Source organism: Hakea prostrata, chromosome 3 (genome assembly GCF_041222555.1).
Source record: "Hakea prostrata isolate BN-2017 chromosome 3, UWA_Hpros_2, whole genome shotgun sequence".
Classification (NCBI taxonomy): domain Eukaryota; kingdom Viridiplantae; phylum Streptophyta; class Magnoliopsida; order Proteales; family Proteaceae; genus Hakea; species Hakea prostrata.
In genome coordinates, this window is record NC_142602.1 from 50,667,595 (window position 1) to 50,692,453 (window position 24,859).

The window sequence follows — 24,859 nt, forward strand, 5'->3', positions numbered from 1 at the left end:
TTCAATTTGAAGGCTTTGAAAATCAAATTGAAAATTCTACGGATGAGGGGTGTGGATGAGGGGTGTGAGGGGTGGAAATGTAGTGGACTACTCTCAAGGTGAATGATTTGAAGTTCAAAAAGTTAATGTGGTGGATGGGGGATGTGTGAGAGTTGGAAATGTAGTGCTCTCAAGAGAAGGTCTTGAAATTCAAAATGAGAATCCAAAATGAATTTGACTCTCGATATGAAGGATGTAAATTTCAAACTGATAATTTGGTGGATGGGGTATGTGTTGAAGTGGGCCATCCCTAGTGGATGATGATGATCGTGAGTTGGTGGAGGATCTCCCGAATAATCAACCCAAACAACGGACTTGGTCAAGTCTTATGAGGTTGCCCTTGCATTTTCAGTGGCTGCTACTTGTCTGAAGAGAGCTGGGGTGAATTATGCATTGAAGAGAGAAAGTTGTGGAACTTTCAATGGACAAGGTCGGGGTTGAAGGCATTGCCCAACAAGTTGATTTCAGGGAAGGTGCAATGTGCTCTTGTTGATGGTCGTTTGGTTGTAGCTCATAGGAAGTTGGTGAAGGTGAACAATACAATACTCGATTTGCCTATGATTACTTGATTTGTAATTGTCTGATGGTATTCAAAAATCAAGATTTCATTTTGGTTTGGAGACTTTGATTTGTAATTTTTTGGGAGATTTTATACTTTGATGCATAACCCTCGATCAGTCTTGGATTTTTTTCTCCTTATTAATAAATTTAATCTTTTAATTGGAAAAGAAGAAAAAAGAATTCAAAGAGAAGAAACAGTGTATATTTTCCACATAAAATTTACTAGTGGAGATTTTCTCAATTCAGCTTCGCTAATTCAACTTTATAGCCCTCACAAATTTTTATGAAAGTAGATTTCATATTCTTGTGGGTGTGGCTGTATTAGTAGAGGGGTAGCCGCAGAAGGAACTAGAGCCTAGACTCAATATTTTTGGTGTAAAATTCAAGTGCGTGGATATCACCAACCTTGCGCGCCACCCCCGGCGCTCAAAGGAAAAAGGGAAATTTCTATCTGAGAATTCATCGTTTACTGCTTCTCTTTGGAATTAGGAATTCCGAGAAGTTAGCCACGAAGATGATATGCATCTCCGTCTAAGTTCATTTTTGAAATTCTCTAACTTAAAGCAATTTGATCCGTTATCGTCAACCAGTGCGAATATAAGGTCTTTAGTTCAAAATGGGCTTTATTCGGAAGCCCTGCAATTGTACTCCAGTAGTAGAGCGTCATCGCTTTCTGCTCAGAAACCTGATAAATTCATCTTTCCTTCTCTCCTCAAGGCCTGTGCTGCCCTTTCGGATTACTTCCATGGAAGCAAGATCCATGCCACCATCATCTGTATGGGTTTCCAATCTGATGCCTACGTCGCGAGCTCGCTCATCAAAATGTATGTTAAATGTGGGTCTCTTGAAAATGCGGTCAAGGTGTTTGTTTTAATCTCTGAATGTGAGGATTTTGCAAAGGATGTCACCCTTTGGAATTCCATCATTGATGGGTATTTTGAGTATGGATTAATCCATGATGCTTTACATCAATTTCGCCAAATGCAATCATTAGGTGTCAGGCCGGATGCATACTCCCTGAGTATTGTCCTTCAAATCTGCAGTAAATCATGTAATCTTGTGGGAGGAAGGCAGATTCATTCCTACGTTATCAAACAATCACTTGACGGGGATCCTTACTTGGAGACAGCATTGATTGACATGTATGCAAAATGTTGTCTGCCAATGGACTCATGGCGAGTGTTTGATGGAGTGGAGGATAAGAGCAATGATGTGCCATGGAATGCAGTAATTTGTGGGTTTTGTGAGAATGGAATGTGGGAGAAGAGCTTGGAGTTTTTTGTAATGATGACCAGAGAGAATTGCAAACTTAGGTCAGCAACATTCGCAAGTGTGTTGACAGCATGTGCTCATGGAGAAGATACCGATTTTGGCAGGGCAGTTCACTGCAAAGTAATTAAGATAGGTCTTGAATGGGATGCTTACGTTTATTCTTCTCTCCTCAGCATGTATGCCAGGGGTAGGACCATAGAAGATGCACGGAAAGTTTTTGACCAGAAATCTAATAAAGAAACCGAATTGTGGAATGCTATGATCTCAGGTTATGTTTTTAATAATTGTGTTGAACCGGCTTTGGATGTTTTCACTAACATGAGGTTTTCTGGGCTAGCACCGGATTCCTTCACGATCTCTAGTGTGTTGGCAGCTTGTCATTTGCTTGATTTACATGATTTTGGAAGGAGTGTCCATGGGGAATCAATCAAAAGACCTCTCCTGGATAATATGGCTGTCCAAAGTGCACTGCTGACATTTTATGTAAAATGTGGAAATACTGAGGATGCTAATTCTGTTTTTAATGAAATGGAGCGAAGAGATGTTGTTTCTTGGGGGTCCATGATATCTGGACTATGCCAAAATGTGAATTTCAAGGAAGCTTTGAACTTGTTCAAGGCAATGGAGGCTGAAGGACAGAGACCAGATCCCATGCTAATGGGAAGCATCATTAATGCTTCTGTGGGGCTCCAGAATTTAGAACTGGGTTGTGGTTTCCATGGTATTGTCCTCAAAAGTGGAATGGGTTTGGATGCCTTTGTTGGTTGTAATCTGATAGAAATGTATGCCAAATTTGGTTTGCCAGAGATTTCTGGGAATGTATTTTTGGAACTGCCACAAAAGAATTTGGTGTGTTGGAATTCAATGATCTCCTGCTACATTTGGAATGGTCTTCCAGAGCAGTCAATCAATCTTTTGCCACAATTGGTTCAGCATGGTTTGGCCCCAGACTCTGTTACCATTACAAATATCCTTGTTGCTATCTCTGCAGTAGCAGCATTACTAAAAGGAAAATCTGTGCATGCATACCAGATTAGAAATGAGATAGAGATAGATCTACAAGCAGGAAATGCTCTAATAGATATGTATATGAAGTGTGGATGCTTAAAGTATGCATGGGAAGTGTTTGAAAACATGCCTGAAAGAAATGTAGTGACATGGAATTCAATGATTTCTGGATATGGATCTCATGGAGAATGCATGAATGCAGTTGCATTATTTGATGAGATGCAAGGGTTGGGAGTAGTACCAGACGATATCACATTTCTTGCCTTGATTTCTTCCTGCAGTCATTCAGGTTTTATTGAGAAAGGTTTCAATATATTCCAATCAATGACAAGAGATTATGGCATTGAACCTAGATTGGAACATTATGTGAATTTGATTGACCTATGGGGTCGCTCTGGACATTTAGCTGAGGCTTATAGTTTCATCCAAAGCATGCCTATTGTACCAGACAAGAGTGTTTGGTTGTGTTTGTTACATGCCTGTCGTGTTCATCGCAACGTTGAACTTGCAGAATTAGCCGCTCATAACTTACTAAATATGGATCCTGATAGAGGCAGCAATTATATTCAGTTGTTAAATTTGTATGGAGAAGCAGCATTGTGGGACAAGGCAGCAAATTTAAGGGTGTCAATGAAAGATAAAGGATTGAAGAAGCATCCGGGGTATAGCTGGATTGAGGTGAGGAGTAAAGTTGATGTTTTCTACTCAGGGGATTCATCTTCCCCAAGGGTAGTTGAGATTTATGATACATTAAGGACTCTCAGAACAAACATGAGAAGGGAAACTGGTACTGATGAAATCCTTGCTTGACTAATGGGCAAAAGCAAATAAGGAGAATCAAAGACTGAGGTAGGATCCATGGTGCTTTGAATTAATATTCTCAAATTGCCTCAGTGGGCTCTGTTTGTGCATGAGTCTTTGGGGTTAGGTTTGCCCTTTTGGAATAAGCAACTAGAACAAGTATAATGCTTGTTGTCACAGGAATGGACTTAGTCTGTAATCTATCTTAAGGCATTTATTTCCTTCAAGTGACATAGCTGCACATAAAAGTGAGACGTATGAAATGGCACCATCATGCTACATCAGGCATTCAGAATTAAACCCACTGGTCACCTGGATGAGAAATGAAATGATAATAAGATGAACGTGCTTAACTAGTTCTTTTTGCCTGGTACCAAATGTTTGAGTTGGATTGAAAAATGAAAATTATTCAGAAATTATGAGCTTCAAACCTAATAGTATTCTGACAAGGGTTGTTAAAACGGGCATAAAAACATAAAAATAAAATAAAAGGGTAAGTTTCAGGTAACCCTCAATTTAGATAACACAATATGATGTTCCACCTCTGTTTTGGAACAAGATCAAGCACACCCTAAAAAACTAAGAGAATAAACCTAAAACATAAAAGAGAAAAGAAGGAAAAAAAAAAAAAACTTTATTCTTTATACACTCTTTCTTAACCCATCATAATTTACTATTTCCATTTTTTTATTTATTTTTTTGGTCTAAAAACTTTATTTCAATAGTAATTTAAGGGGATTACTCAAATTTATTTATTTTATTTTTTGATGCAAGAGTAGTTTCGGAATTATGAATGATAATAGTGTTGTAAGTTTTTTCTTTTTCCTTTCCTGCTAAAAGGTCATTTTATCTACAATAAGCGAAAAAAGTGAAACTACATCAATATTACTAGAGCCACCTCTTTAAACCCAATGTTGATTCCAAGCACCCAAACAAAGTTCATCCATTGATTCTTCTTCTACAACGTTAGTATTCAATCATATACTTCATTGATTTATCCTCTCTATTGTTCTTACTATTTGTTTTGATTGTGAGGAAGATCTTACACTACTATAATGCTTAGTCTCTGATCCTCATTGTCTTAAAGTGAATTCCCTTTCACCCTACTCTTTCCTTAGACCATATGGTGTATTTTCAATGATTGAATCTAGCATGAAACTATGATTTACTCTTACAGTAATTATATGATTCTAATCTATGTTAGATCTGTTCCTAGGTTGTTTTCTATGCATGATCTACTGTTCTCTTACCTTTATAATGAATCTCCATTCATTATAGCCTTTTCCGTGAGAATCCGTGGATTAAGCATATTAGGTTTTTATTGTAAAACCCAGCCCTAACCTTGACCCGGAAACCTTGTTATTTGTAGGTCCAGTGACCCGAAGTAAAGTAAGAAGTCAGCTTTGGGCCATCCCAGTGGAGGACTTGGTGTCTGGCTTTGAATCCATGAGAGTTGAAGATGAAGTTCTATTTATGGAAACTGAATCTTGATGAAGATCGGATTAGTTGATGGACTTGGAGTGCTCTCTATCATGGTTTGAAGGCATTTCTACCTATTAGGTAAGTCACTTGTTATGTGTGCAAAACCCCTTTAGGATTGGATTTGATCTGGGTCTTCAATTCCCTGTTTTGGAATTGCTGTCTGCATTGGTCGACTGATTTGTCGACTGGACTAGTCGACCAATCCACTCGACCAATGGGTGCTGTCTTTGGCAATTAGGTCTTGCTTGCTCTATTTAAGTCCAATCTCGAGTCTACTTCGTATTTGCTGCCTCCAAACTCTTTGGAACGAACCAAAGACCTCTGCAAGTCATCTCCCACTGCATCCTTGGTGATTTTCTTGACGGATCTTCGTTAAAACTCTTCCTTTTGCATCAAAGGTATGTCTACACTCTCTTCTTCTCCTCCATCTCTGTTTTTCTTTCCTTTTTGAGTTGAGACAGTAGAGGAGATGCTGCATTCTCTGTTGCAAACATCTCTGGACTTGTCTCTCATGATCATCCTAAGGATTAATGGCTAAAACAATGATCTTAACCATGATCATTGCAAGCTTTTGAAGGAATCATGATCAAACCATGAAAGGGAATTCTAGTCTTTGTTTAACTTCTGATTTGAATTCTGATCTCCTTGGATCTTCTATATTGATCATGTTAGTAGTTAATTGCCGTGTTTTCTTTTCATGATCCATGATCTATCAATCTCTAGTTGTTTCTCTTCTACCATACCATGTTTTCTTCATTAATCATGATAGTTACATATATGGTAGGTTTTGTTTCCTTATTTAGATTTATGCTTTTAAGCCTATTTCCTTGAAGATCTAAGTATGCTTTTCATGATACCTTTACCTGAAGCAATGATCCATTCTCCTATTGTTCTTGTCTTTGATTTCTATCTTGAATTCCTCAAGATCCATGGTTGATCTAATTATGGTAACTTTTTGTTTCCTAATTTGGATCTTGATGGCTTGATTGGATTAGTGTTTTGAGGTCCCCTTTATGTTAGGATACTACTGATGTAGTTTACCCCTTGATTAGTACCCTTTTGAACCACCAAATTCGGATTTTATATCTTAAAACTCTGTTTTTTTTAGGCTACTGTCTGCATTGGTCGACTGATTGGTCGACTGGACCAATCGACCAATCCACTCGACCAATGAGTACAGCAACTCCAGAATTGGTCTGTGTTGGATGTTTTGGTATCTTTTCTGTTAGGGATCTTTCCTAATATGTTGTATACACTTGTTTAGGACCTTCTTCTCAAGTTTGCCAAGATCTTACTTGATTTCTTAGGATTCCTTTGCGAGTTATAAAAGGTAAGGATGGTTACTTCTTTAACAACATAGATAGCATGAATCTAGTTTCTATATTTGAATATCATTGATTTGTTTCCTTAATTAGATTCTTACAATGATATATTACTGTTGCATAATCTTGATAACAGTAGCATTACTTATTCATTTTGAATTGACTCATGTATGATTTACTTACCAATTATATACAAAGTGATTGTAATTATTGATTTCTTTCCATATATGAAGTTACCATATATGTGATAATATGAATTGATGCATGTGTATGCTTAAGTATGGTTTGGAAAGGAGAGGTGTCCTTTTGACACTTCTGTCCTTGGACTACTACGGGAATATTATGGGATGTTTCCGGAGATGCCCTATGGACACCTTCCTAAACTGTTGGATGACATATCTAGGACTGTCTAGTAGTGTTTGGCTAGGATGTCCCGTTATGTCAGACCCTAATCGGAGGGGTATTGAGACCGAACGACCCATGGTAGCAATGGGGATTCATAGGCGCTCAAGACCGGTAACCAACCCGTGAGAGGACAGGAATCACATTGTGGGGGCCATTTATTGGTAGGGTTGCATATGGATAGACTTGGGCTCACGGGCGCTTAAAACCGGTAACCAACCCGTGAGAGGACGTGAGAGCTTCCCGTTTACCATATGTGGATGATCAATAGGGTTGATGAGTCCGTAGTCAGGGACTATGAGGACTCTAGTGTGAAGGATACCGGAAAGGATCGTCAGGGACGAGGAATGGACGTATCTGGATCTGACTTGATGTAACTAAGTAGAAGACTTGCATTTGGCTAGGCTTTACCCTGACATGTGCCGGTACTTAGACCAATGGTGATGTGAGAGAGTGGTGACCTATACCCCCAGCCATGGAATGTCCCGAGGGATGCCGGACCCATTACCAACTGATGATGAGTGATTGAGACCTTCCTAAAGAAGTACGGTGCTATGACTTAAAGCATGTCTGCCAATAGAGACCAGCATATATAGAGTTAGATTCATTCATTCATTGCTTGTCTCATACCATATTGCATTTATGTTTGTTCTAAAATCCTGCCATTTATGTTATTATGGATTTAACTGCCTTACTGAGTTTCTTTGAAACTCATTCCTTTATTGTACAATGTTTGTTAGACTATTCTGCAGGTACTGAATATTATGACGGCCCCTATGAAGAAGCGCAAGGAGAAGAGGCATATCTCCAGGAAGGTGATTGCGGTTACAACAATTACACTGAAGATCCCGCGAGTGGTTATGCTCCGTACGATGCTTAGCCCGACCATTGAGTGGAAGCGCCCTTGTGCCGTTTATGAGATTTATACTTATAAGGATGTTGTCTATAAAGTGGAGAACAATTTAATTACCCATTGTACTTGCTACTGGGATTAGATTTTGTCTTGCTTATTCTCTTTTAGAACTACTTTTCCGCTGGTTGTAGAGTGGGACTTTGCCTCACTTTACTTATCTGTTTTTGACACTCTGATTATATCTAGTACTCTGATTTATATATGATTCATTCTTTCCTTATTGGATCTATGGTTTATCTTCCGCACTTTTATTATTATTGTTCATGATTATGTTATTGTTTATGTGGGAGGTTGATTACTCGATACCTGATCTTCGGGCTGTGGATCACACTCTCGGGTATGCCAGATAGGGTACCGGCTGGGAGGATGTGACATTTATTATGTAGGTAAAACTCTATATATCTCTATTTGATAATAAATGGGGAAAGATCCTTACCTGGATTCACTTTCCCAAAATAGAATTACCGCAGCGGAAGTTAATTTGAATTCCACATCCTCATTCCTCTACGAACTCGTCACCGGTTTGATTCCACAATCACGAGGAAAGGGAATGAATTCCACAACCCAAATGTAGTGTGGATGGAAGAAACTAAAGACCAAAAAATTAAGGAGAAGAAGATCCACAAAATATCTCCTTTCTGCATTTCTTGGAGAGAGAGAGAGAGAGAGAGAGAGAGAGAGAGAGAGAGAGAGAGAGAGAGAGAGAGAGAGAGAGAGAGAGAGAGAGAGAGAAAGAGAGCCGCCTTTTAGGGAAAACTCATGTATGAATAATGTGATCACTCAAGTGATGCGGTGGTTACCAAAATATATAACTCTATTTCACACACCACCTGCCGGTCTCGGTTACCCGCCCAACAACCTGTGGGAGTGAACCGTCACAGGATCCACGGTCTTACCATCAATAATAAATAATGTAAGTAATAGATAATCATGAGCAATAATATGTGCAATAATTAATAGAAAGATTACAGGAGTCAAAATACTCCAATGAAATAATAAAGGAAAGAATCAATGATAAAAAAGAATAATGAGTTCAGTGGAAGCAATCAAAATAAATCAAATAATCTTCTTTCTAGTTTTTTTCTCTAAAGCTATGAACTGGTCTTCTAACTTAGCAAAGAAAGAGGTTCTCCAATTCTTCTCCAGACAGTCAACAAAATGTCTGGTAACTTGTCTTCTCCGTCCATCAATGGGTGTTATAAGCGCACTCCATGCATCCACAATAGCTCCCACACAAGCTATCTCCATCTCCCACTGATGGTGCCACAACTTCTTTATACGAGCAGGCTCCTTCATGGGGTACCAATCCAATGTTTGTCTCATGGTGTGAAATCCAGCCCTAGCCTAACCCTGACTTTGACCTGGTAACCTTGATGTTTGTAGGTCTGAAGACCCGAAGTGGAGGAAGAAGCCTACTGTGGGCTCTCTCAGTAGAGGACATGGTGTTCTACCCCGAACCCATGGAGATTGATGATGGTGCTCCATACTTGGATGCATTGTCTGTGTTTGATAAGAAACTGCACCTTGAAGAAAGGGAGATTAGTTGATGGACCTAATGCACTTCTAGACTTGATTCGAAGGGAATTCTCTGACCTAGACTATTCATTTGAGATGTAGGAAGAAGCCCCATTGATTTTGAGTTGATCTGGCCTTTTATTTCCTTGTCTGAAGTTGCTATTCTAGCTTTGTCGACTACCTTGGTTGACTAACCCAGTCGACCAAGCCAGTTAGCCAAGTGATTATTAAATTCGAGAAAAGCTGATTTTTAGGTTATTTTATGCCCTACTTAACTAGACTTCGTAGTTAGGACCCTATTCTATTGCTAAGACCTCCTGGGAATGTGGGAAGAGCCTCTTAAGCCCTCTCCTTGGTAGTGGTGAAGTATTCTTACAATATTCCTTGTCTCTCATTCCCAAGAACATCTCCAAGGTATGTAATCTCTTATTCTCTCTCTAATCTACTCTTACCCCCTCTTGTTCTTGCTGTTGGGACTATGAAGAAGGTGCTGCAACCTTGCAACCACCTCTTCTATTGTCTCCTTGATTTGTATAAACCCCCATTTCTATTCTATCAATGTATGTTCCATATTCATGATTCTTGTCACATCCCCCCAGCCGGTACCCTAATTGGCATACCCGAGTGTGTGATCCATAGCTCCGAAGATCAAGTATCGAGGAAATCATCCTCCCACATATGCAATAACATAATCATGAACAGAAAATAATCAATGTTTTAATATTATAAACAAAAGATCCAAATCAAGAAATGAATATCAGTGTAATCGAGTGCCGGAAAATGATACGATGTAAGCATATAAAAAAGAAGTAGAGTGAGGCGGAATCTCACTCCACAGTTACAGAGGAATGTAGCACGTAAGTCTAAAAGAATTACAATTGTTTTTAAAAGAAAGTAAGGAAGACAAGTCAAACCGAACTACGAGTTTTCTATTCTATATATAACATCTTCAAAATAGTGGACTTCATCAATCCAACAGAGACGTTCCCATTCTACGTTATGTCTAATCGTAGTACGCAACGTGATCACTCGTGGGATCATCAGTGTAATCTTCATTGTTGCCAGCACCTTGCATGTAGTACGCTTCATCGGCTTGCGCTTTATCGTATTGTCCTTCATAGTAGTTAGTACCTGTAGAATAATCTAACAAAAAGATTGCACAAAAAGGAGTGAGTTCGAATGAACTCAGGAAGGCAAGTTAACTCATAACAACATAAATAACATGCTGCAGATCATAACAAGATGCAATGCAATATGAAACAGATAATGTATGTATGCATCTAGTGGAATAACCATGGTCTATCTAAAGTTGGGACTTCACCAATGCCAAGGCTGGCACTTTGCCAATGCCAAGGCATCCTCATCTAAAGATATCCTATCTGGCTTACGAGGAATGGCTCCTCGGAAACCACTAGGATGCTGGAAAGGTGAACGGGGTGGGCCCTTTCTGAAAAGAGAGACTCGGGAAGAAGTTGAAGTCTCTAGCCTCAAGTAAACGTGGGGAAACGAAGCCGAAGGGTCACGAGAAGTGGCTGTAGATTCAGGCCTTAAAGCACTTTGAGCAGAGGGGGTGGCGAAATCAGAAGCAGTGGCAGATTCAGAAGTAGACCCAGTAGGAACATCATCAACCTGAGCCTTAGCAGCCTGGGCCTGAGCGGCTTGGATTTCTCTATCCTTACGATTCATCTCCCTTATTTCCTTAAGTACCCTGAGATCATCGTCGGGAGAACTATCACTGAAAGTGCGGGAACTCTCATCGTCCTAAGACTTCTCGTGAAGATCTTTCAGACGATATCCGGTTAGGTTAACTCCTTTCGTCTGATCACTATCACCCTCACTCGCATACCCTTCGCCTCGACGACGTCTTTTTTCACGATATACTGGGACGGGAACCTTGGGCTGATACCTAAAACCTCTCAAACTTACCCTAGGCTTCTTTGGAGCCATGGTTGGAAGAAAAAAATACTTATTGTTTAGAAGTTGAAAGATCTCAAAGCTTAGTCGGGAGCAACAAAAACAATGGATTGAAATATAGAAGGAAAGACAATATTTATACTACCGGAAGAGGCATTACTTTCCTTAATCGAACGGTTACAACATTACACGTTCGACAGTTCAAAAAATAAAACGGTTCTCCTTCCTGAGGTAGCCATAATGGCTCTACACTTAGCCATTCGACGTGGCAAAGCTGGACTGGATGCAGGCTTCAAGAAAAACCATTAGCATAATGGCTAGTCACTTCACACCAAGCATTAAATGCGCCCGACGACAAGACTCCCTTATATTCCCGAACTAGTAAAGCAACATTCGGGATAAGATGGTTTTGTCTGTTATACGGGAACTTCGCACCCGACTTTCATAAGCCCGGGCATATACTAACCGATTACTTGGTCGAGACATATGACATAAGACAAAAAACGGTTTCCAAACAAAAAAAAAAATCCCCCCCCCCTCTCGGCGCGCCCCCCCCATAAAAAAAAAAAATCCTCTGGGGGGGGTTCCTTTGTTTTTTCTTTTAAAGGTAGAAAAAAATATTCATAAAAGTAGGGGGGGGGGGGTGGGGGTAGGTGAAGGAAGAAGCAAAATAAAAATGAAGGAAGAAGAAAAAAAAAAAGTGGGGTCGGTTTGTTTGGTTTCCTTGCTTGATGGTGAGAAGAAAGGGGTGGGGGGGGGGGGGGGCTGAGGTAGCGGTCTGTCCCGCGGGGGGGGTCGGGGGGGTTTAAGAAAAAACGGCCTTATCCTAACCCTGACCCGGCCCGGATTTTATACTGTTGCAGGTTTGAAGACCCGAAGTGGAGTTAGAAGAGACTTGTGGGCCCTCTTAGTTGAAGATTCGATGCTTGATCTAGAGCCTATGGACATTGACAATGATGCCCCTTACTTGAGCACATTGTCAGTGTTGAGTGAAAATCTGCGCATCGATGAAGATTGAATTAGTTGAAGCACCTATTGGACCCCCGTGATCAATCCGAAGGTATTTCTTGAAACAAGACTTGTTGATTGACTTGTACGAGAAAACCCAACTTAATTCGGATCTGTCTGGCCTTCCAAATCCACTCCTAAAGTTGCTGTCATGCCTTGGTCGACTGACAGTTGATCAGCCAGTCGACCAGCAGTAATGAAATCCGAAAATTTACAAAATCACTTCCCATTTTGCCCCTACCTTTTTGGAACTCGTGAATGAGGACCTAGACTAATCATTTGCACTCCAGAGCACGAAGTTGGACATTCTCTTGGGCTTTTCTTGGTGTTTGTGAAGATCTTTGACTCCAATCATTAGTATTATACATCAATCATCAACTCAAGGTATGATTCCTTCTATTCTTCTTCTAATCTATTCATTATTCTATCAATTTATGATCTTAAGACCATGGTTGAAGTGCTGCAACCTTGCAAACACTTAACCATGAGTTTTCCCCATTCAATTCCATGATTATCACCCTACTCTTGCTATGATATGATTCCATTAGGATTGCTTACATTTCATTGCTTTGAATCCTTTCATTTCAACTTTGTCTTGATTCAAAACTGGTATGTAAATGCATGTTAGGTCTAGATTACTATGAATTCATGATTTTAACTTGATTCTTAACATTCACTTGATTGATTCCCATCATTCTTTACAATTTCAATCAATTCCAATTTGATTCTTGATAGTTATCATATAGAATATAAGGCTTCGATTTGGGTATTTTTAATTAGACCGTTGGATCGTCATGAAATTTAGTGTGTAGTATCCACATATTGTTATAATCATGCTCTCTAAATTTTGAGTCGATCGGAGCACCGGAAGGTCAATTTCGGACCAAGTCTTCAATTCTGCCCATGGTTAACAAGTCTTGATTGACTGCTTTGGTCGACTGACAGTCGACCAAGCTAGTCAACCAAGAGATGGTAACATCCCTGTACTTGGCTGAATTGCTTCGTTTGACCTCCGATTCGATTGTTTTCTTCTCTGATGTTACTTGTATGTTGTCTAGGGTACCAACACTGACTTTTGGGACCATTCTTGGTGATCATTGATTTTATTTACGACTCGATTAAGGTAAGGACGGTCGTTAACTCAAGTACATTGATTATGTAAACATGCTTATACTTTGAGAACTCAGTAGATATATTTTCTGTGTACTCCTTAACCATGCATGACTATAATACGCATTTTATCAATAATGGGAGGTTATATGTCATTTAGAATATCATGTTTAATTATCCTTTATGATTATGTATATGATTAATCATGTTATGACATGCCTTTAATTATATGATGAATTATTGATTTGATATGATATGATGAGATTGAACTTGTTAATGACTACTTATGACTTAGGATTGAGCTTGTTAAGGACACTTCTGTCCTTGGACATCGGAGGGAATAGTATGGGATATTCTCCGAAGGTGTCCATCGACACTTTCCCGGGTTATTGGATGACATACATAGGATTGTCTAGGTGTATGGTTAGGATATTCCTTGTCATATTAGACCCGAATCGGAAGGGTATTGAGACCGAACAACCCGTGGTAGAGTATGGTTGATGGGTGCTCAAGACCGGTAACCACTCCGTGAGAGGACTTAAACCATACTACGGATACCCGAAAGGGGCCATTTATTGGTAGGGTTGCAAATGGATAGACCTGGGCTCACGGGCGCTCAAGACTGGTAACCAATCCGTGAGAGGACGTGAGAGCTTCCTGTTTACCATTTGTGGATGACCAATAGGGTTGATGAGTCCGTAGTCCGAGTTGGTCAGTGCCATAGGATACGCTGACTCTAGTGTGAAGGATATGAAACTAAGTTGGTCAGTGCCATAGGGAAAGTATCCGGATCTGACATGATACGACTGAGTAGATGACTTGCATTGGGCTAGGCTATGCCGTGACATGCGCCAGTACTTGTACCAATGGTGATGTGAGAGAGTGGTGACTTAACCCCCAGCCATGGTTTGATGAGGACTTTACCCAATTACCCCGGCAGACCCAAGATATCTTGTATGATTGAGGGGGAGTGACAAACGACCTAAAGAAGTATGGTGCTATGGCTTAAAGCATGTCTACCTTAGAGACTAGCATACTTAGGGTTAGAATCATATATCATCATTGTCTCATATCATCTTGCATCATATCATGACTTGTATTGAATGAACTGTGTATTATGAAATGACTTGCCTTGCTGAGTTCTTTTGAACTCATTCCTTTCATGCAATTTGTTAGATTATCCTGCACGTGTAGAAGACTCTGATGGCGCACTCTACGACCCGAGCTATGATCCCGCATACTACCCTTCGGGTGATGGCTACGATGAGAGTCAGGATTATTGTGCCGAGGAGGATTATGGTTCGTACCAGGGTTAGCCCCACCATGGTGAGGGAGTGGCCGCGCTGGGTTCACTTCATCCACACTTATGAAGAAACAATCATTAGGATAGAAGAAACCTTTGCGTAGTGCCCCATTCCCTTGGATGATTGTTAAACATTTGGATATACTGTCTTTAACTCTTATGGATTTATTCTTGATATTGGTTGTAACTGAATTGATTAACTACTTTTCCGCTATATTTGAAGGAGTGACTCCTGATCACTCTTTCTCTTTGAGATTAGTTTTATGTGAAATTGATACTTGATAAATTCCGCACTCTGATTGATTATCTTTTCTCATTCATTTGATCTGTTTATTGCTTACTTTAGACATTGATTATATTATTCATGATTATGTTGTCTTGTATGTGGGAGGCATAATCCCAAGAGAAAAAACAACCATGGGCGGGGAAAACGGGCAAAAAAAAAAAAAAAAAAAATAAAAAAAAAAAAAAACCACAACCCCCCCCCAAAACAAACAAAAAAAACAAAAAAAAAAATTTTGTATTAATTGTTTTAAAAAAAATATTATTTTTTCTTTTTTTTTGCCCCCGGCGGTTGCCCGGTATTCTAGTCGGCCTGCGTCTGACCTTTCTTGTAGGACTCATCGTCTTCGGAACGAGAGGAGGTTTAGTTGGGTACAACAGCGATATAACTGAGACACATCACCTCCGAAGGAAATGATGGTCCCATACAAGGCAGTGGAATAGTCTACGTTCCCCACCTCCAAAAAGTAGGGAAATGAGTTATCAAATAAGGAGGGGAACAACGATTTGTAGTAAAATATGGAGCCCTCATAGCACCGTAGATCCCTCCGAAGGAAATGATGGTCCCATACAAGGCTGTGGAATAGTCTATGTGAAATCCAGCCCAAACCTAGCCCGGGGCACCCTATTTATTTTGGGTGAAGAAATACTTGTTTAATATTAGACCTTGATGTTAGACCATGATTTCTGTGTTTTTATCTTTGAAAGCCTGAGGAGGTTATGTCGAACCTTTTCCTTAGTGTAGATCCATGTCCCGAAATGATGGGAGTTGTCCTTGTGGGCCCTCTTTATGGAAGACATGGTGTTTGATCCAAAGTGGGGGAAATAGAGACTTGTGGACCCTTTTGATTAATGATTTGGTGTCCGAGCCCAAGCCCTTGGACATTGTCGATAATGCCCCTCACTTGAGAGCATTGTCAGTGTTAGTTTTGAATCTGCAGCCTGAAGAAGGTGAGCTTAGTTGGTGGACCTAATGAACTCTTGTGCCCGATCCGAAGGTATTTTCCGAAACTAGACTTCTTGATGGACTTGTAGAAGAAAACCCCACTCAATTTGACCCCATATAACCCTCTAAATCCCTGTCCGAAGTTGCTGAACTATGTCTGACCAATCCTGCCTGCGCATCGAAGAAGTTTGAATTAGTTGAAGCACCTAATGAGCTCCAATGCTTGATCCGAAGGTATTTCTGGAAACTAGACTTCTTGATTGACTTGTAGGAGAAAAACTCACTCAATTTGACTCAGTATAGCCCTCTGAATCCCTGTCCGAAGTTGCTATTCATGTCTTGGTCGACTGCTTGGTCGACTGACAGTCAACCAGCCAGTCAACCAAGAGTAATGGAATTCTAATATTCACTAAGTCACTTCCCATTTTGCCCCTACCTTTTTAGAACTTGTGAATGAGGACCTAAACTAAGCTTTGGCACTCCAGAGAACGAGGTTGGACACTCTCTTGGGCTTTTCTTGATGTTTTTGAAGATCTTTGACTCCAATCATTTGTGTTGCACCTTAATCATCAACTCAAGGTATGATTTCTTCTATTCTTCTTCTAATCTACTCAATCTTCCATTAATTTCTACTCTTGGGACCATGGCTGAAGTGCTGCAGCCTTGCAATCACTTGGCCATGAGCTTCCCCTTTCAATCCCATGATTATTACTTCATTCTTGCCATGATATTCTCCCATCATGATTGCTTACATTACATTTCTATGATTTCTTTCAATTCAACCTATCCTTGATTCAAAACTGATATGTAGATGCATGTTAAGCCAAGATTACTATGGATTCATGATTCTAATTTAGTTTGTATCATTCCCTTATTTGATTCCCATCATTCTTTACAATTTCAATCAATTCCAATCCGATTCTTGATATTTAGCATATAGAACATAGGGTTTCAAATTGGGGTTTTTTTAATTGGACCGTTGGATCATCATGAAAATTAGTGTGTAGTATCCTCTTACTATTATAAACATGTCCTCCAAATTTCATGTCGATCGGAGCAGCGGAAGGGCAGTTTCGGATCAAGTTTCTATTGCTGCCCAGAAGTTAACAAGTCTTGGTCGATCGACGACAGTTGACCAAGCCAGTCAACCAAGAGCTGTCAACACCCCATACTCAGCCGATTTGATCCGTTTGAACACCAATTCGAATGTTTTCTTCTTTGATGTTACTTGTATGTTATCTAGGGGATCAACATTGATTTTGGGACCATTCTTGGTGATCATTGAACTTAATTACAACTTGATTAAGGTAAGGATGTTTATCTCCATAATATATAGGTCATCAACTTATGATTTGTGTTCTTATTTAAAGAATGAAAGTTCTTGATTTATTTTATTATTTATAAGACTGTTATATAGGTGTTAGAACAGTGGTATTGCAATCTTTATACTCTTGTCATGCTACATTACTATTCTTGATTCTTATGTCTATGATGATTCATTTCAATATCATGATTTAACTTTTATTATGAAGATGTATTGGATGCATGAAAGATGATGAACTTGATTATGTGATTGCCTACGTATGACTTGGGATTGGGGAGTGTCCTATTGACACTTCTGTCCTTGGACATCGGAGGGAGTAGTATGGGATGTTCTCCGATGGTGACTATCGACACTCTCCCAGGTTATTGGATGACATACATAGGATTGTCTAGTTGGGTGGCTAGGTTTATCCTTGTCGTGTTAGACTCGAATCGGGAGGGCATTGAGACCGAATGACCCGTGGTAGTGTATGGTTGGATGGGCGCTCTAGGCCGGTAACCAATCCGATAGGGGACATAAACCATGCTACGGATATCTGAAAGGGGCCATTTATTGGTAGGGTTGCAAATAGCTAGACTTGGGCTCACGGGCGCTCAAGACCGGTAACCAACCCGTGAGAGGACGTGAGAGCTTCCCGTTTACTATTTGTGGATGACCAATAGGGTTGATGAGTCCGTAATCTGAGATTACGCTGACTCTAGTGTGAAGGATATCGGAAAGGATCGCCGGGGGCGAGGAATGGACGTATCTGGATCTGAGACCGACTGAGTAGATGACTTGCATTGGGCTAGGCTTTACTGTGACATGCGCCAGTACTTATACCAAATGGTGATGTGAGAGAGCGGTGACCGATTCCCTTACCATGGTTTTTGAGATGACTTTACCGAAATTCCCCTGGCAGACCCAAGATATCTTATGATTGAGGGGGAGTGATAGACGACCCAAAGAAGTATGGTGCTATGACTTAAAGCATGTCTACCTTAGAGGCTAGCATTCATAGAGTTAGAACCATACTTGTATCATGTGTTTCATATCATATGGCATCATGTTATGGCTTGTATCATATGGCTTATGTTTTATGGAATGACTACCTTGCTGAGTTCTTTTGAACTCACTCCTTTTTGCAACATATTTTGTTAGACTTTTCTGCAGGTACTACTACTGTTGACTGTGACAGTCAACACTCTGAAGACCAAGTTGGTGACTTGTACCACACTGGTGGCGGTGAATACGTTGATAAAGATTAGCAGTCCGAGATTGATTTTTGTCATGAGCAGATGTGGCCTGGCTTAGTTTCTTATAATTTTGTTATTTAGGAAATATTGTATAAGGTAGAAGAAACTGTAATTTAGTTGTTTACCTTTCCTTTCTTTTTTTTTTAAGAACTGGTTGTAACCTGCACCTTATCTCGATCTACCTTCCGTTGTTATTGTAGAATGGGTTTCCGCCTCATTTCAATTTTGATTAATTATTTTATTAGTAGCTTTCTGCACTCTGATGCTCTTTGTAATTCTTCTGAGATTCTTCCTTGACTTTTACTATTAAGTTAATTGAAAATTTTGATTTATTACTGCTTTTGATTAAATTATTGTGCTAAATGGATATGATCGTTCCTAAACTTGATCTTTTGGGCTGTGGATCACTCCACCGGGTAATCCAGATAGGGTACCCTTAGGGTGGATGTGACAGTCTACGTACCCCACCTCATAAAAGTAGAGAAATGAGTTATCAAATAAGGAGGGGGACACCGATTTGTAGTAAAATATAGAGCCCTCACAACACTTTGGACCCCTCCGAAGGAAATAATGGCCCCATACAAGGCTGTGGAATAGTCTACGTCACCCCCCCGAGGGGGGGCACCATGGGCTATCGCATGGTACCATAGGAGGGCTAGCTGCATCCATGTTCCTTGGGCTTCCAATCAATTTAGAAAATATCTCCGCAACTCCATGGGAAATACCATTGTAACAAGCCCCATATTTCTAACCCAGAATCCATATTGCAAGTTTGATAACCCGAAGGTCTAGTTGGGTTAAGTTGTGGAGTGTCCGGATAGAAGTCCATGATCTATATCCAGAACCCATAGATCTGGATTCTCTTGATGAAGAACCTGCCTTACTGAGAAGTTGGATCTATAGTAGAAGACAGGAGGTATTTAGATATGTCTGGAGTGAAGGTAAGACCTTCCCCATGTGTTGATTAGGGTTAAGTTGAGGTTGGGTGTCAACCCCTTGAGCAAAGCACCCAAGTACAACAATGTACTGGGGGGCGGTTGCTTAAGGCGGTGGATTGAACCAATCGACCGCCCCAAGCGACCACCAGGTCCTGATTGCTGGGTTTTGCCCTAATTTTGCCCCTGGTCTCTATAAATAGCAACCCTCGCCCTATTAAAGTATTATTATACTCGGGATTTCTATTTTGGACGGTTAGGTGGTAGTGGAGACGTGCTGGAAGGTGAGCGAAGTGCGGATTGAGATCTGAAACCTCTCCCCCTCTATTCTTGCTGTTCTGGTTGAGGTAAGGGATTCCTATTCACCTTTTCTCTTTCTTCAACTCTTGAATAGTGTAGATCTATCCCCATTGTGTTTGTGGTTACCTACCTTGTTGCTGTATCCCCTTTTTAATGTTCTTGAAAGGATTCTGTCCGAAAACGAATCTCTGCATTCGTACAAAGGATGGATCTATTCAAGGCAAGGAAATTGGGTGACAGTTCTGTGTTGATTTAGGGTTTCTGATTTACCCCTTGGTTATAGACATGTTAAGTTTGAAATTCGGATTGAGATCATCCCAAAATTGGATTGAAATCGGATGATCAAAAGCCTGAGTTTCAGATTTGAGCTGTTTGTTTTTGGGGAGGTTGCTCAAGGTGGTCACTTAAGCCAAGCGACCAGCTGGGTCCAGGTAAGTATGTGGCTTTTGGCTTTTAGTTCATTTGACTCATTTGTCTTATATAATCTTGTAACCCTATTTATAGGTGTTCTCTGTTTCTACGAAAAGTCTTATAATTGTTATTGGATTGCATTCTAAAGAACTTATACTTAATTACAGGTAAGGACATACATTCTTGTCTTTATGTAATGACTTGAACATGCTAGATCAGTTGTTTTCTTTATTGTTCTTTATTCATATACCTTGCTATAACTGTATTAAGCATGATGATATTACTATATACTTACTGTTTGTGATGTTCTTTTATGTACTTTATAAATTATGATATTGAACAACTGGTTGTGCTATGATGGTGATTGGTGTATTGTAGTTAAGATGGAAAAGGTATTCCCTTGGGATATCTTGGCTTGAGATATCAGAGGGCTGTGGTATGGGATGCATGCTCATTGATGCCTCCAGCACTATCATGACTATTGGATGACATACCTAAGGAGTCTAGAATTGCATGGCTAGGTACCCCACATACTACTACCCTTTCGGTAGGGAAATTGAAGCCGGATGACCCATGACAATGGTGACGTGACTCTGTTTCATCCTACAGGGGTAACCTGTTCGTGTGGACACTTAGTGGTCCACTGTTGTTCATGTAATGGTAGGGTTGCATATGTTAGGGTTGGGCTCATGGATGTCCAAGGAGCGGACTGGGTGTTGTGAGGAGTCATGAGAGCATCCGCCCCAATAATATGTGGATGACCATAGGGTTAGGGAGTGGAGTCCAACAACAGTAGCCAGTCCATGAGGGTTCTCATTCCTAGGTTGCAAAGGATACGGAACCGAGTTGGTTGGTGCCATAGGGAAAGTATCTGGACTTCATGCAGTGTGTTACCAATATGACTTGCATTGGATTAGAAACCCCGACATGCGCCAGTACTCATTGCCAATGGTCGTGGTAAGAGAGTGTTGACTTAATCCCCAACCATGGATTGACTGGTGTGGACTTTACCCCTTTACCCATGATCCCAACAGAGGTAACTAGTTCGTGAGGGATTAGAGTGACTAGACCTACCTAGAGGAGGGTTGGTGTCATATCTTAAAGCATGTTAGCTATCTAGAGACTTGCATAGTTAGATCTTAGTAGCATTCATACTATTGCAGATCATTCCCATCATATATGCATTGTTGATTGTGTTGACATATGGATGAGAAATGTGTTATCCTTACTAAGTTTGTCAGAACTAATTCCTTTTCCTTGTATGTATTATATAAACTGTACAGATGGTTGCACAATGACGGAAGTTGGAGTGGATCCATATGAAAGACCCTTCCCGTATGAAGAAGATGTGGCACCATTAATGGGAGATGGAGATAGCTTGTACAGGAGCTCCTGCGGATGCATGGAGTGTGCTTATAGCACCCATTGATGGATGGAGGAGATAGATTGTCAGACATTTTGCTGACCGTTTGGAAAAGAACTGGAGAAACCCCTTCCTTGCTAAGCATGAATTTTAGTTTTTAGCTTTAGAGAAAGAAATTGGAAAGAAGATAATTTAGTTTATTTTTGTTTGCTTCCGCTGAACTCGTTATTCTTTTTGAACATTGATTCTTTTCTTATCATTTTATTGGAGTATTTGGACTCCTGTAATCCTTTGATTAATTATTTGAACTTGCTCGTGCTATTGATTTATCTATACTTGCATTTATTATTATTGATGGATAAGACCGTGGATCGTGTGACGGATCGCACCCACGGGTTATCAGACAGGTAACTGTGACCTGCAGGTGGGGTGTGACAATCATGGTGCCATAGCATAACCTCCACTTAGGTACAAGGTCAAATCTATGTCTGTCAAGGTTTTGAAAACTCTAATTTTGGTCCAAGAGGGTCTTGTGACTGGTTGTTAAGCTAAAGGAGTGAAATGTCATAGAGTGATCAGTAGTTATCTGTATCCAATTGTAAAATCCCCATGCTAGAGTGAGTGGTCAACTTTCAGTATCAACACAATCTGCAGGGACTAGGTCATGTATGGGTTGAAAGGGAATCGTTCATTCCTCACTAAAAGCAATGAAGAGCATCAAACAACCAATGTGAATGGCTTAAAAAATATAAAGAGCCAAATGTGCTTAGGTGATGGTCGTTTGCCAACTTGATTACCCACTTTAGGTCTCTCACATTGTATCCATGAAAAGTTGTTAAATTTGATCAAGTGTATAATAGAAAGAAGCATCACTAAAGATTCAAGGGCATTAAAGGGATTTTACCTGAAGTTAAATTACACAGATTTCTTATAAATGAAATTTTTTATTAAAATAAATTAGATCATAAATTAAATAGATTTAAATTTAATCACATATCACAATTTTCGAAGCACGCTAAACTGGATGAAAGCTGTATTTTCTCCCTCATACCACTATTGTCATGCAAAATGAAAAGATTAGTGCCTGTCATACGTTCTTTATTCATTCCTGTATCATGTATGTCGTGAGAAATAATATCTGCATTTCATTCTTGCATTTATAGCTACTGGTGGGCTAATATCTTTTATTCTTCGGACTTTCACTCCTCTTGTAGCTAGCTCAAAGTGCTTTTCACCTGCTTAGTTTAGTTAGTCGAGAATCTCCTTTTTATTCTTTCTGTTATTTACTTTCCACTTCAAAGATGGCAAACAACCCACTAAAAGAACAAGCTGCCAAGATTAAGCAAGACCTCTTTGATCAGGTTCTTCATCTCTGTACATCTTCAAGGGACATTCATGAACATTTAGAAATTTAATTACTGCATATATATATAATAAAGCTAAAAATGAGAAATCCTGTTGTTATCTTGCTTTCAATCACTGTGGGAATGCTAAAGTAAATAATAGAAGACAAAACCACCTCTGTTTCTGAAGATATTTTCATGCTAATTCAGAAATTATGTTTAATCTATCATATATTGATGTTCAGTACTAATTTGATTGGAATGTCCTAGTTTTATTAGTGTGTGCATGAGTTCAAAACTGATAATGTAATAAATGAATTGTTGTAGGGGAGCCTTGACTTGACCTTCGAAGCGGTAGAACGGAACTTCGGTAGCGATCCCCAGTTTCATAAGATTATGGTTAACATGTTGTTCAACAATTCTACAAAATATCTTGCCGAAGCTGACAGGACAATGTCAGTTAATAAACTGAGATCTTGTGACAGATAAATATGTTCTTATAATTTATACACGCACCAATAATCGAAGGATGATAACTTATATAATTTCAAATATCTCTCTTTGTAGGCAGAAGCGGCCCATCGACTTCGAAACACTAAGAGGTCGAGTGGAAAAGGTCAGGATGGCTAATCTGAGGTAAAATAAAAGAATTAGAATTTTTTAGCGGTTGTCAACTTTCTCTAAACCCTTTCTTACTGATCATATTAAATAAGCATTTACTGTTTTTGCTTGCAAGTAGCTATCTATACTACTCGCTGACAGAAAGTTGATTTGTTGCAGTAGTGGAGCTAAAAAGGTGAGAGAATTGTGTGCTGAGACGGCACGCTGCTGCTGGCAAAAAAATGCAGATGGGTAAGTATCTTCCATTAATTTGGAGTTTGCAATATAAAGTCTATCTTCCTTCTCGATCAACACCTACCTAGACTGCACAGAAAAGTTGGGTTTTCTCTTTGGTTATTTTTTTTTGTCTGTGTGAATAATTGCAGATGTCAGGATGCTTTTGAACAACTGAAGACTGAACATACAACTCTGATAGAAAAGATCCGTACTTACCTTGAGGTCTCTTCTTTTCTTCATTTTCATAATATCTTATTTCTAGTCAAGGGTGTTCATGGCTGTGAAGTCTGTTTTGCTTAATTTGTGTGGTATTTGTATTTTAGCTTCTAGCACGAGCTGGTGTATATGCTGGTGCAGATGCTGGTGCATCTAGCTCCACAGATCAGAAGGAGTGAATCAGGATTTTGCTGACCAGAACAAGTAGATGCCGTATGTTTCTCCAAAGTGGTTGATCTTCAAGAATGTGGACTGCAGCATTTACCATGTCCCATCAGCATCTGATATAGAAGCTATAGATATTACTTACTCTTAACTAGCTAGCTACTAATTACAGTACTACTTAAACTACTTGGATTTGGTTTCAGAAATACTTTTAGACCTTATTTACTGTGTGTTTGAAGGCACTAGCTATATTGTTGCCTCTTTAATTATGAAACATGATTTCAGCCTTATTAATTATGTAAGTGCTTAACGTAGGTAAATAAATTAATTATCTCTCATAAAGGCGATTGACAATGGGTTGATGTTCTCTACTCAGGGGAATCATCTTCCCCAGAGGAAGCGGAGCTTGATGATGCCTTAAGGGGTCTCAAAACAAACATTTGTAGGGAAATGGTACTGATGAAATCCTTGCTTGAGTTATATATATAACCGAATCTGGACCTGTGGAGTTGCAATGCATCCCGATTGAATTCCTTTTAGGTTTTGATCAAGCCACAAACCAAGAGGCAAAGAAATCTGGTCTTTAGCCACTGAATTGGCTAGGAACTCAGCAATGGAGTTAGCCTCATGATAACATTGAGTTATCCTCCAATCAATCTCCTTCAAGTAGGACTTTAGTCCACCCCACTGTTGCAACACAAATCAGGGAATGTGGCACGATTGAATAGCCATCACCACTGCCACTGAATCAGTCTCTATCCAGAGCTTTTTGAATGCCAAGAGACCGGACTGCTGCCGCTCTCTTCACAAACCCCATAAACTCCACAACTTGGCTGGACTTTACAGTCAAGA

The 24,859-nt window shown here is 39.8% G+C and overlaps 2 protein-coding genes across 2 annotated transcripts; both read left to right on the plus strand.

Moving 5' to 3' along the window:
• The first annotated feature begins 922 nt into the window (after positions 1–922).
• On the plus strand, positions 923–4,166 carry LOC149022421 (pentatricopeptide repeat-containing protein At2g40720-like). Its single transcript, XM_089147275.1, has one exon. The coding sequence runs from the start codon at positions 1,120–1,122 to the stop codon at positions 3,688–3,690; it is 2,571 nt and encodes an 856-aa protein (XP_089003401.1). The 5' UTR covers positions 923–1,119; the 3' UTR covers positions 3,691–4,166.
• An 18,581-nt stretch (positions 4,167–22,747) lies between these two features.
• On the plus strand, positions 22,748–24,021 carry LOC149022422 (pseudo histidine-containing phosphotransfer protein 5-like). The gene is made up of 6 exons (XM_089147621.1): positions 22,748–22,807; positions 23,117–23,244; positions 23,357–23,425; positions 23,570–23,641; positions 23,776–23,848; positions 23,950–24,021. Exons 1-6 carry the CDS (start codon positions 22,748–22,750, stop codon positions 24,019–24,021), a joined length of 474 nt encoding a protein of 157 aa, XP_089003747.1.
• The last annotated feature ends 838 nt before the right edge of the window (positions 24,022–24,859 follow it).

What these genes read in the sequence shown, in the direction of transcription:
- LOC149022421 (XM_089147275.1), top strand. Translation starts at nt 1,120, where the DNA reads ATGCATCTCCGTCTAAGTTCATTTTTGAAATTCTCTAACTTAAAGCAA.
- LOC149022422 (XM_089147621.1), top strand. Translation starts at nt 22,748, where the DNA reads ATGGCAAACAACCCACTAAAAGAACAAGCTGCCAAGATTAAGCAAGAC. An exon ending in GTCAGGATGGCTAATCTGAG is followed by an intron (nt 23,426 to 23,569) that starts GTAAAATAAAAG and finishes GATTTGTTGCAG; the next exon opens with TAGTGGAGCTAAAAAGGTGA. An exon ending in AGATCCGTACTTACCTTGAG is followed by an intron (nt 23,849 to 23,949) that starts GTCTCTTCTTTT and finishes TTTGTATTTTAG; the next exon opens with CTTCTAGCACGAGCTGGTGT.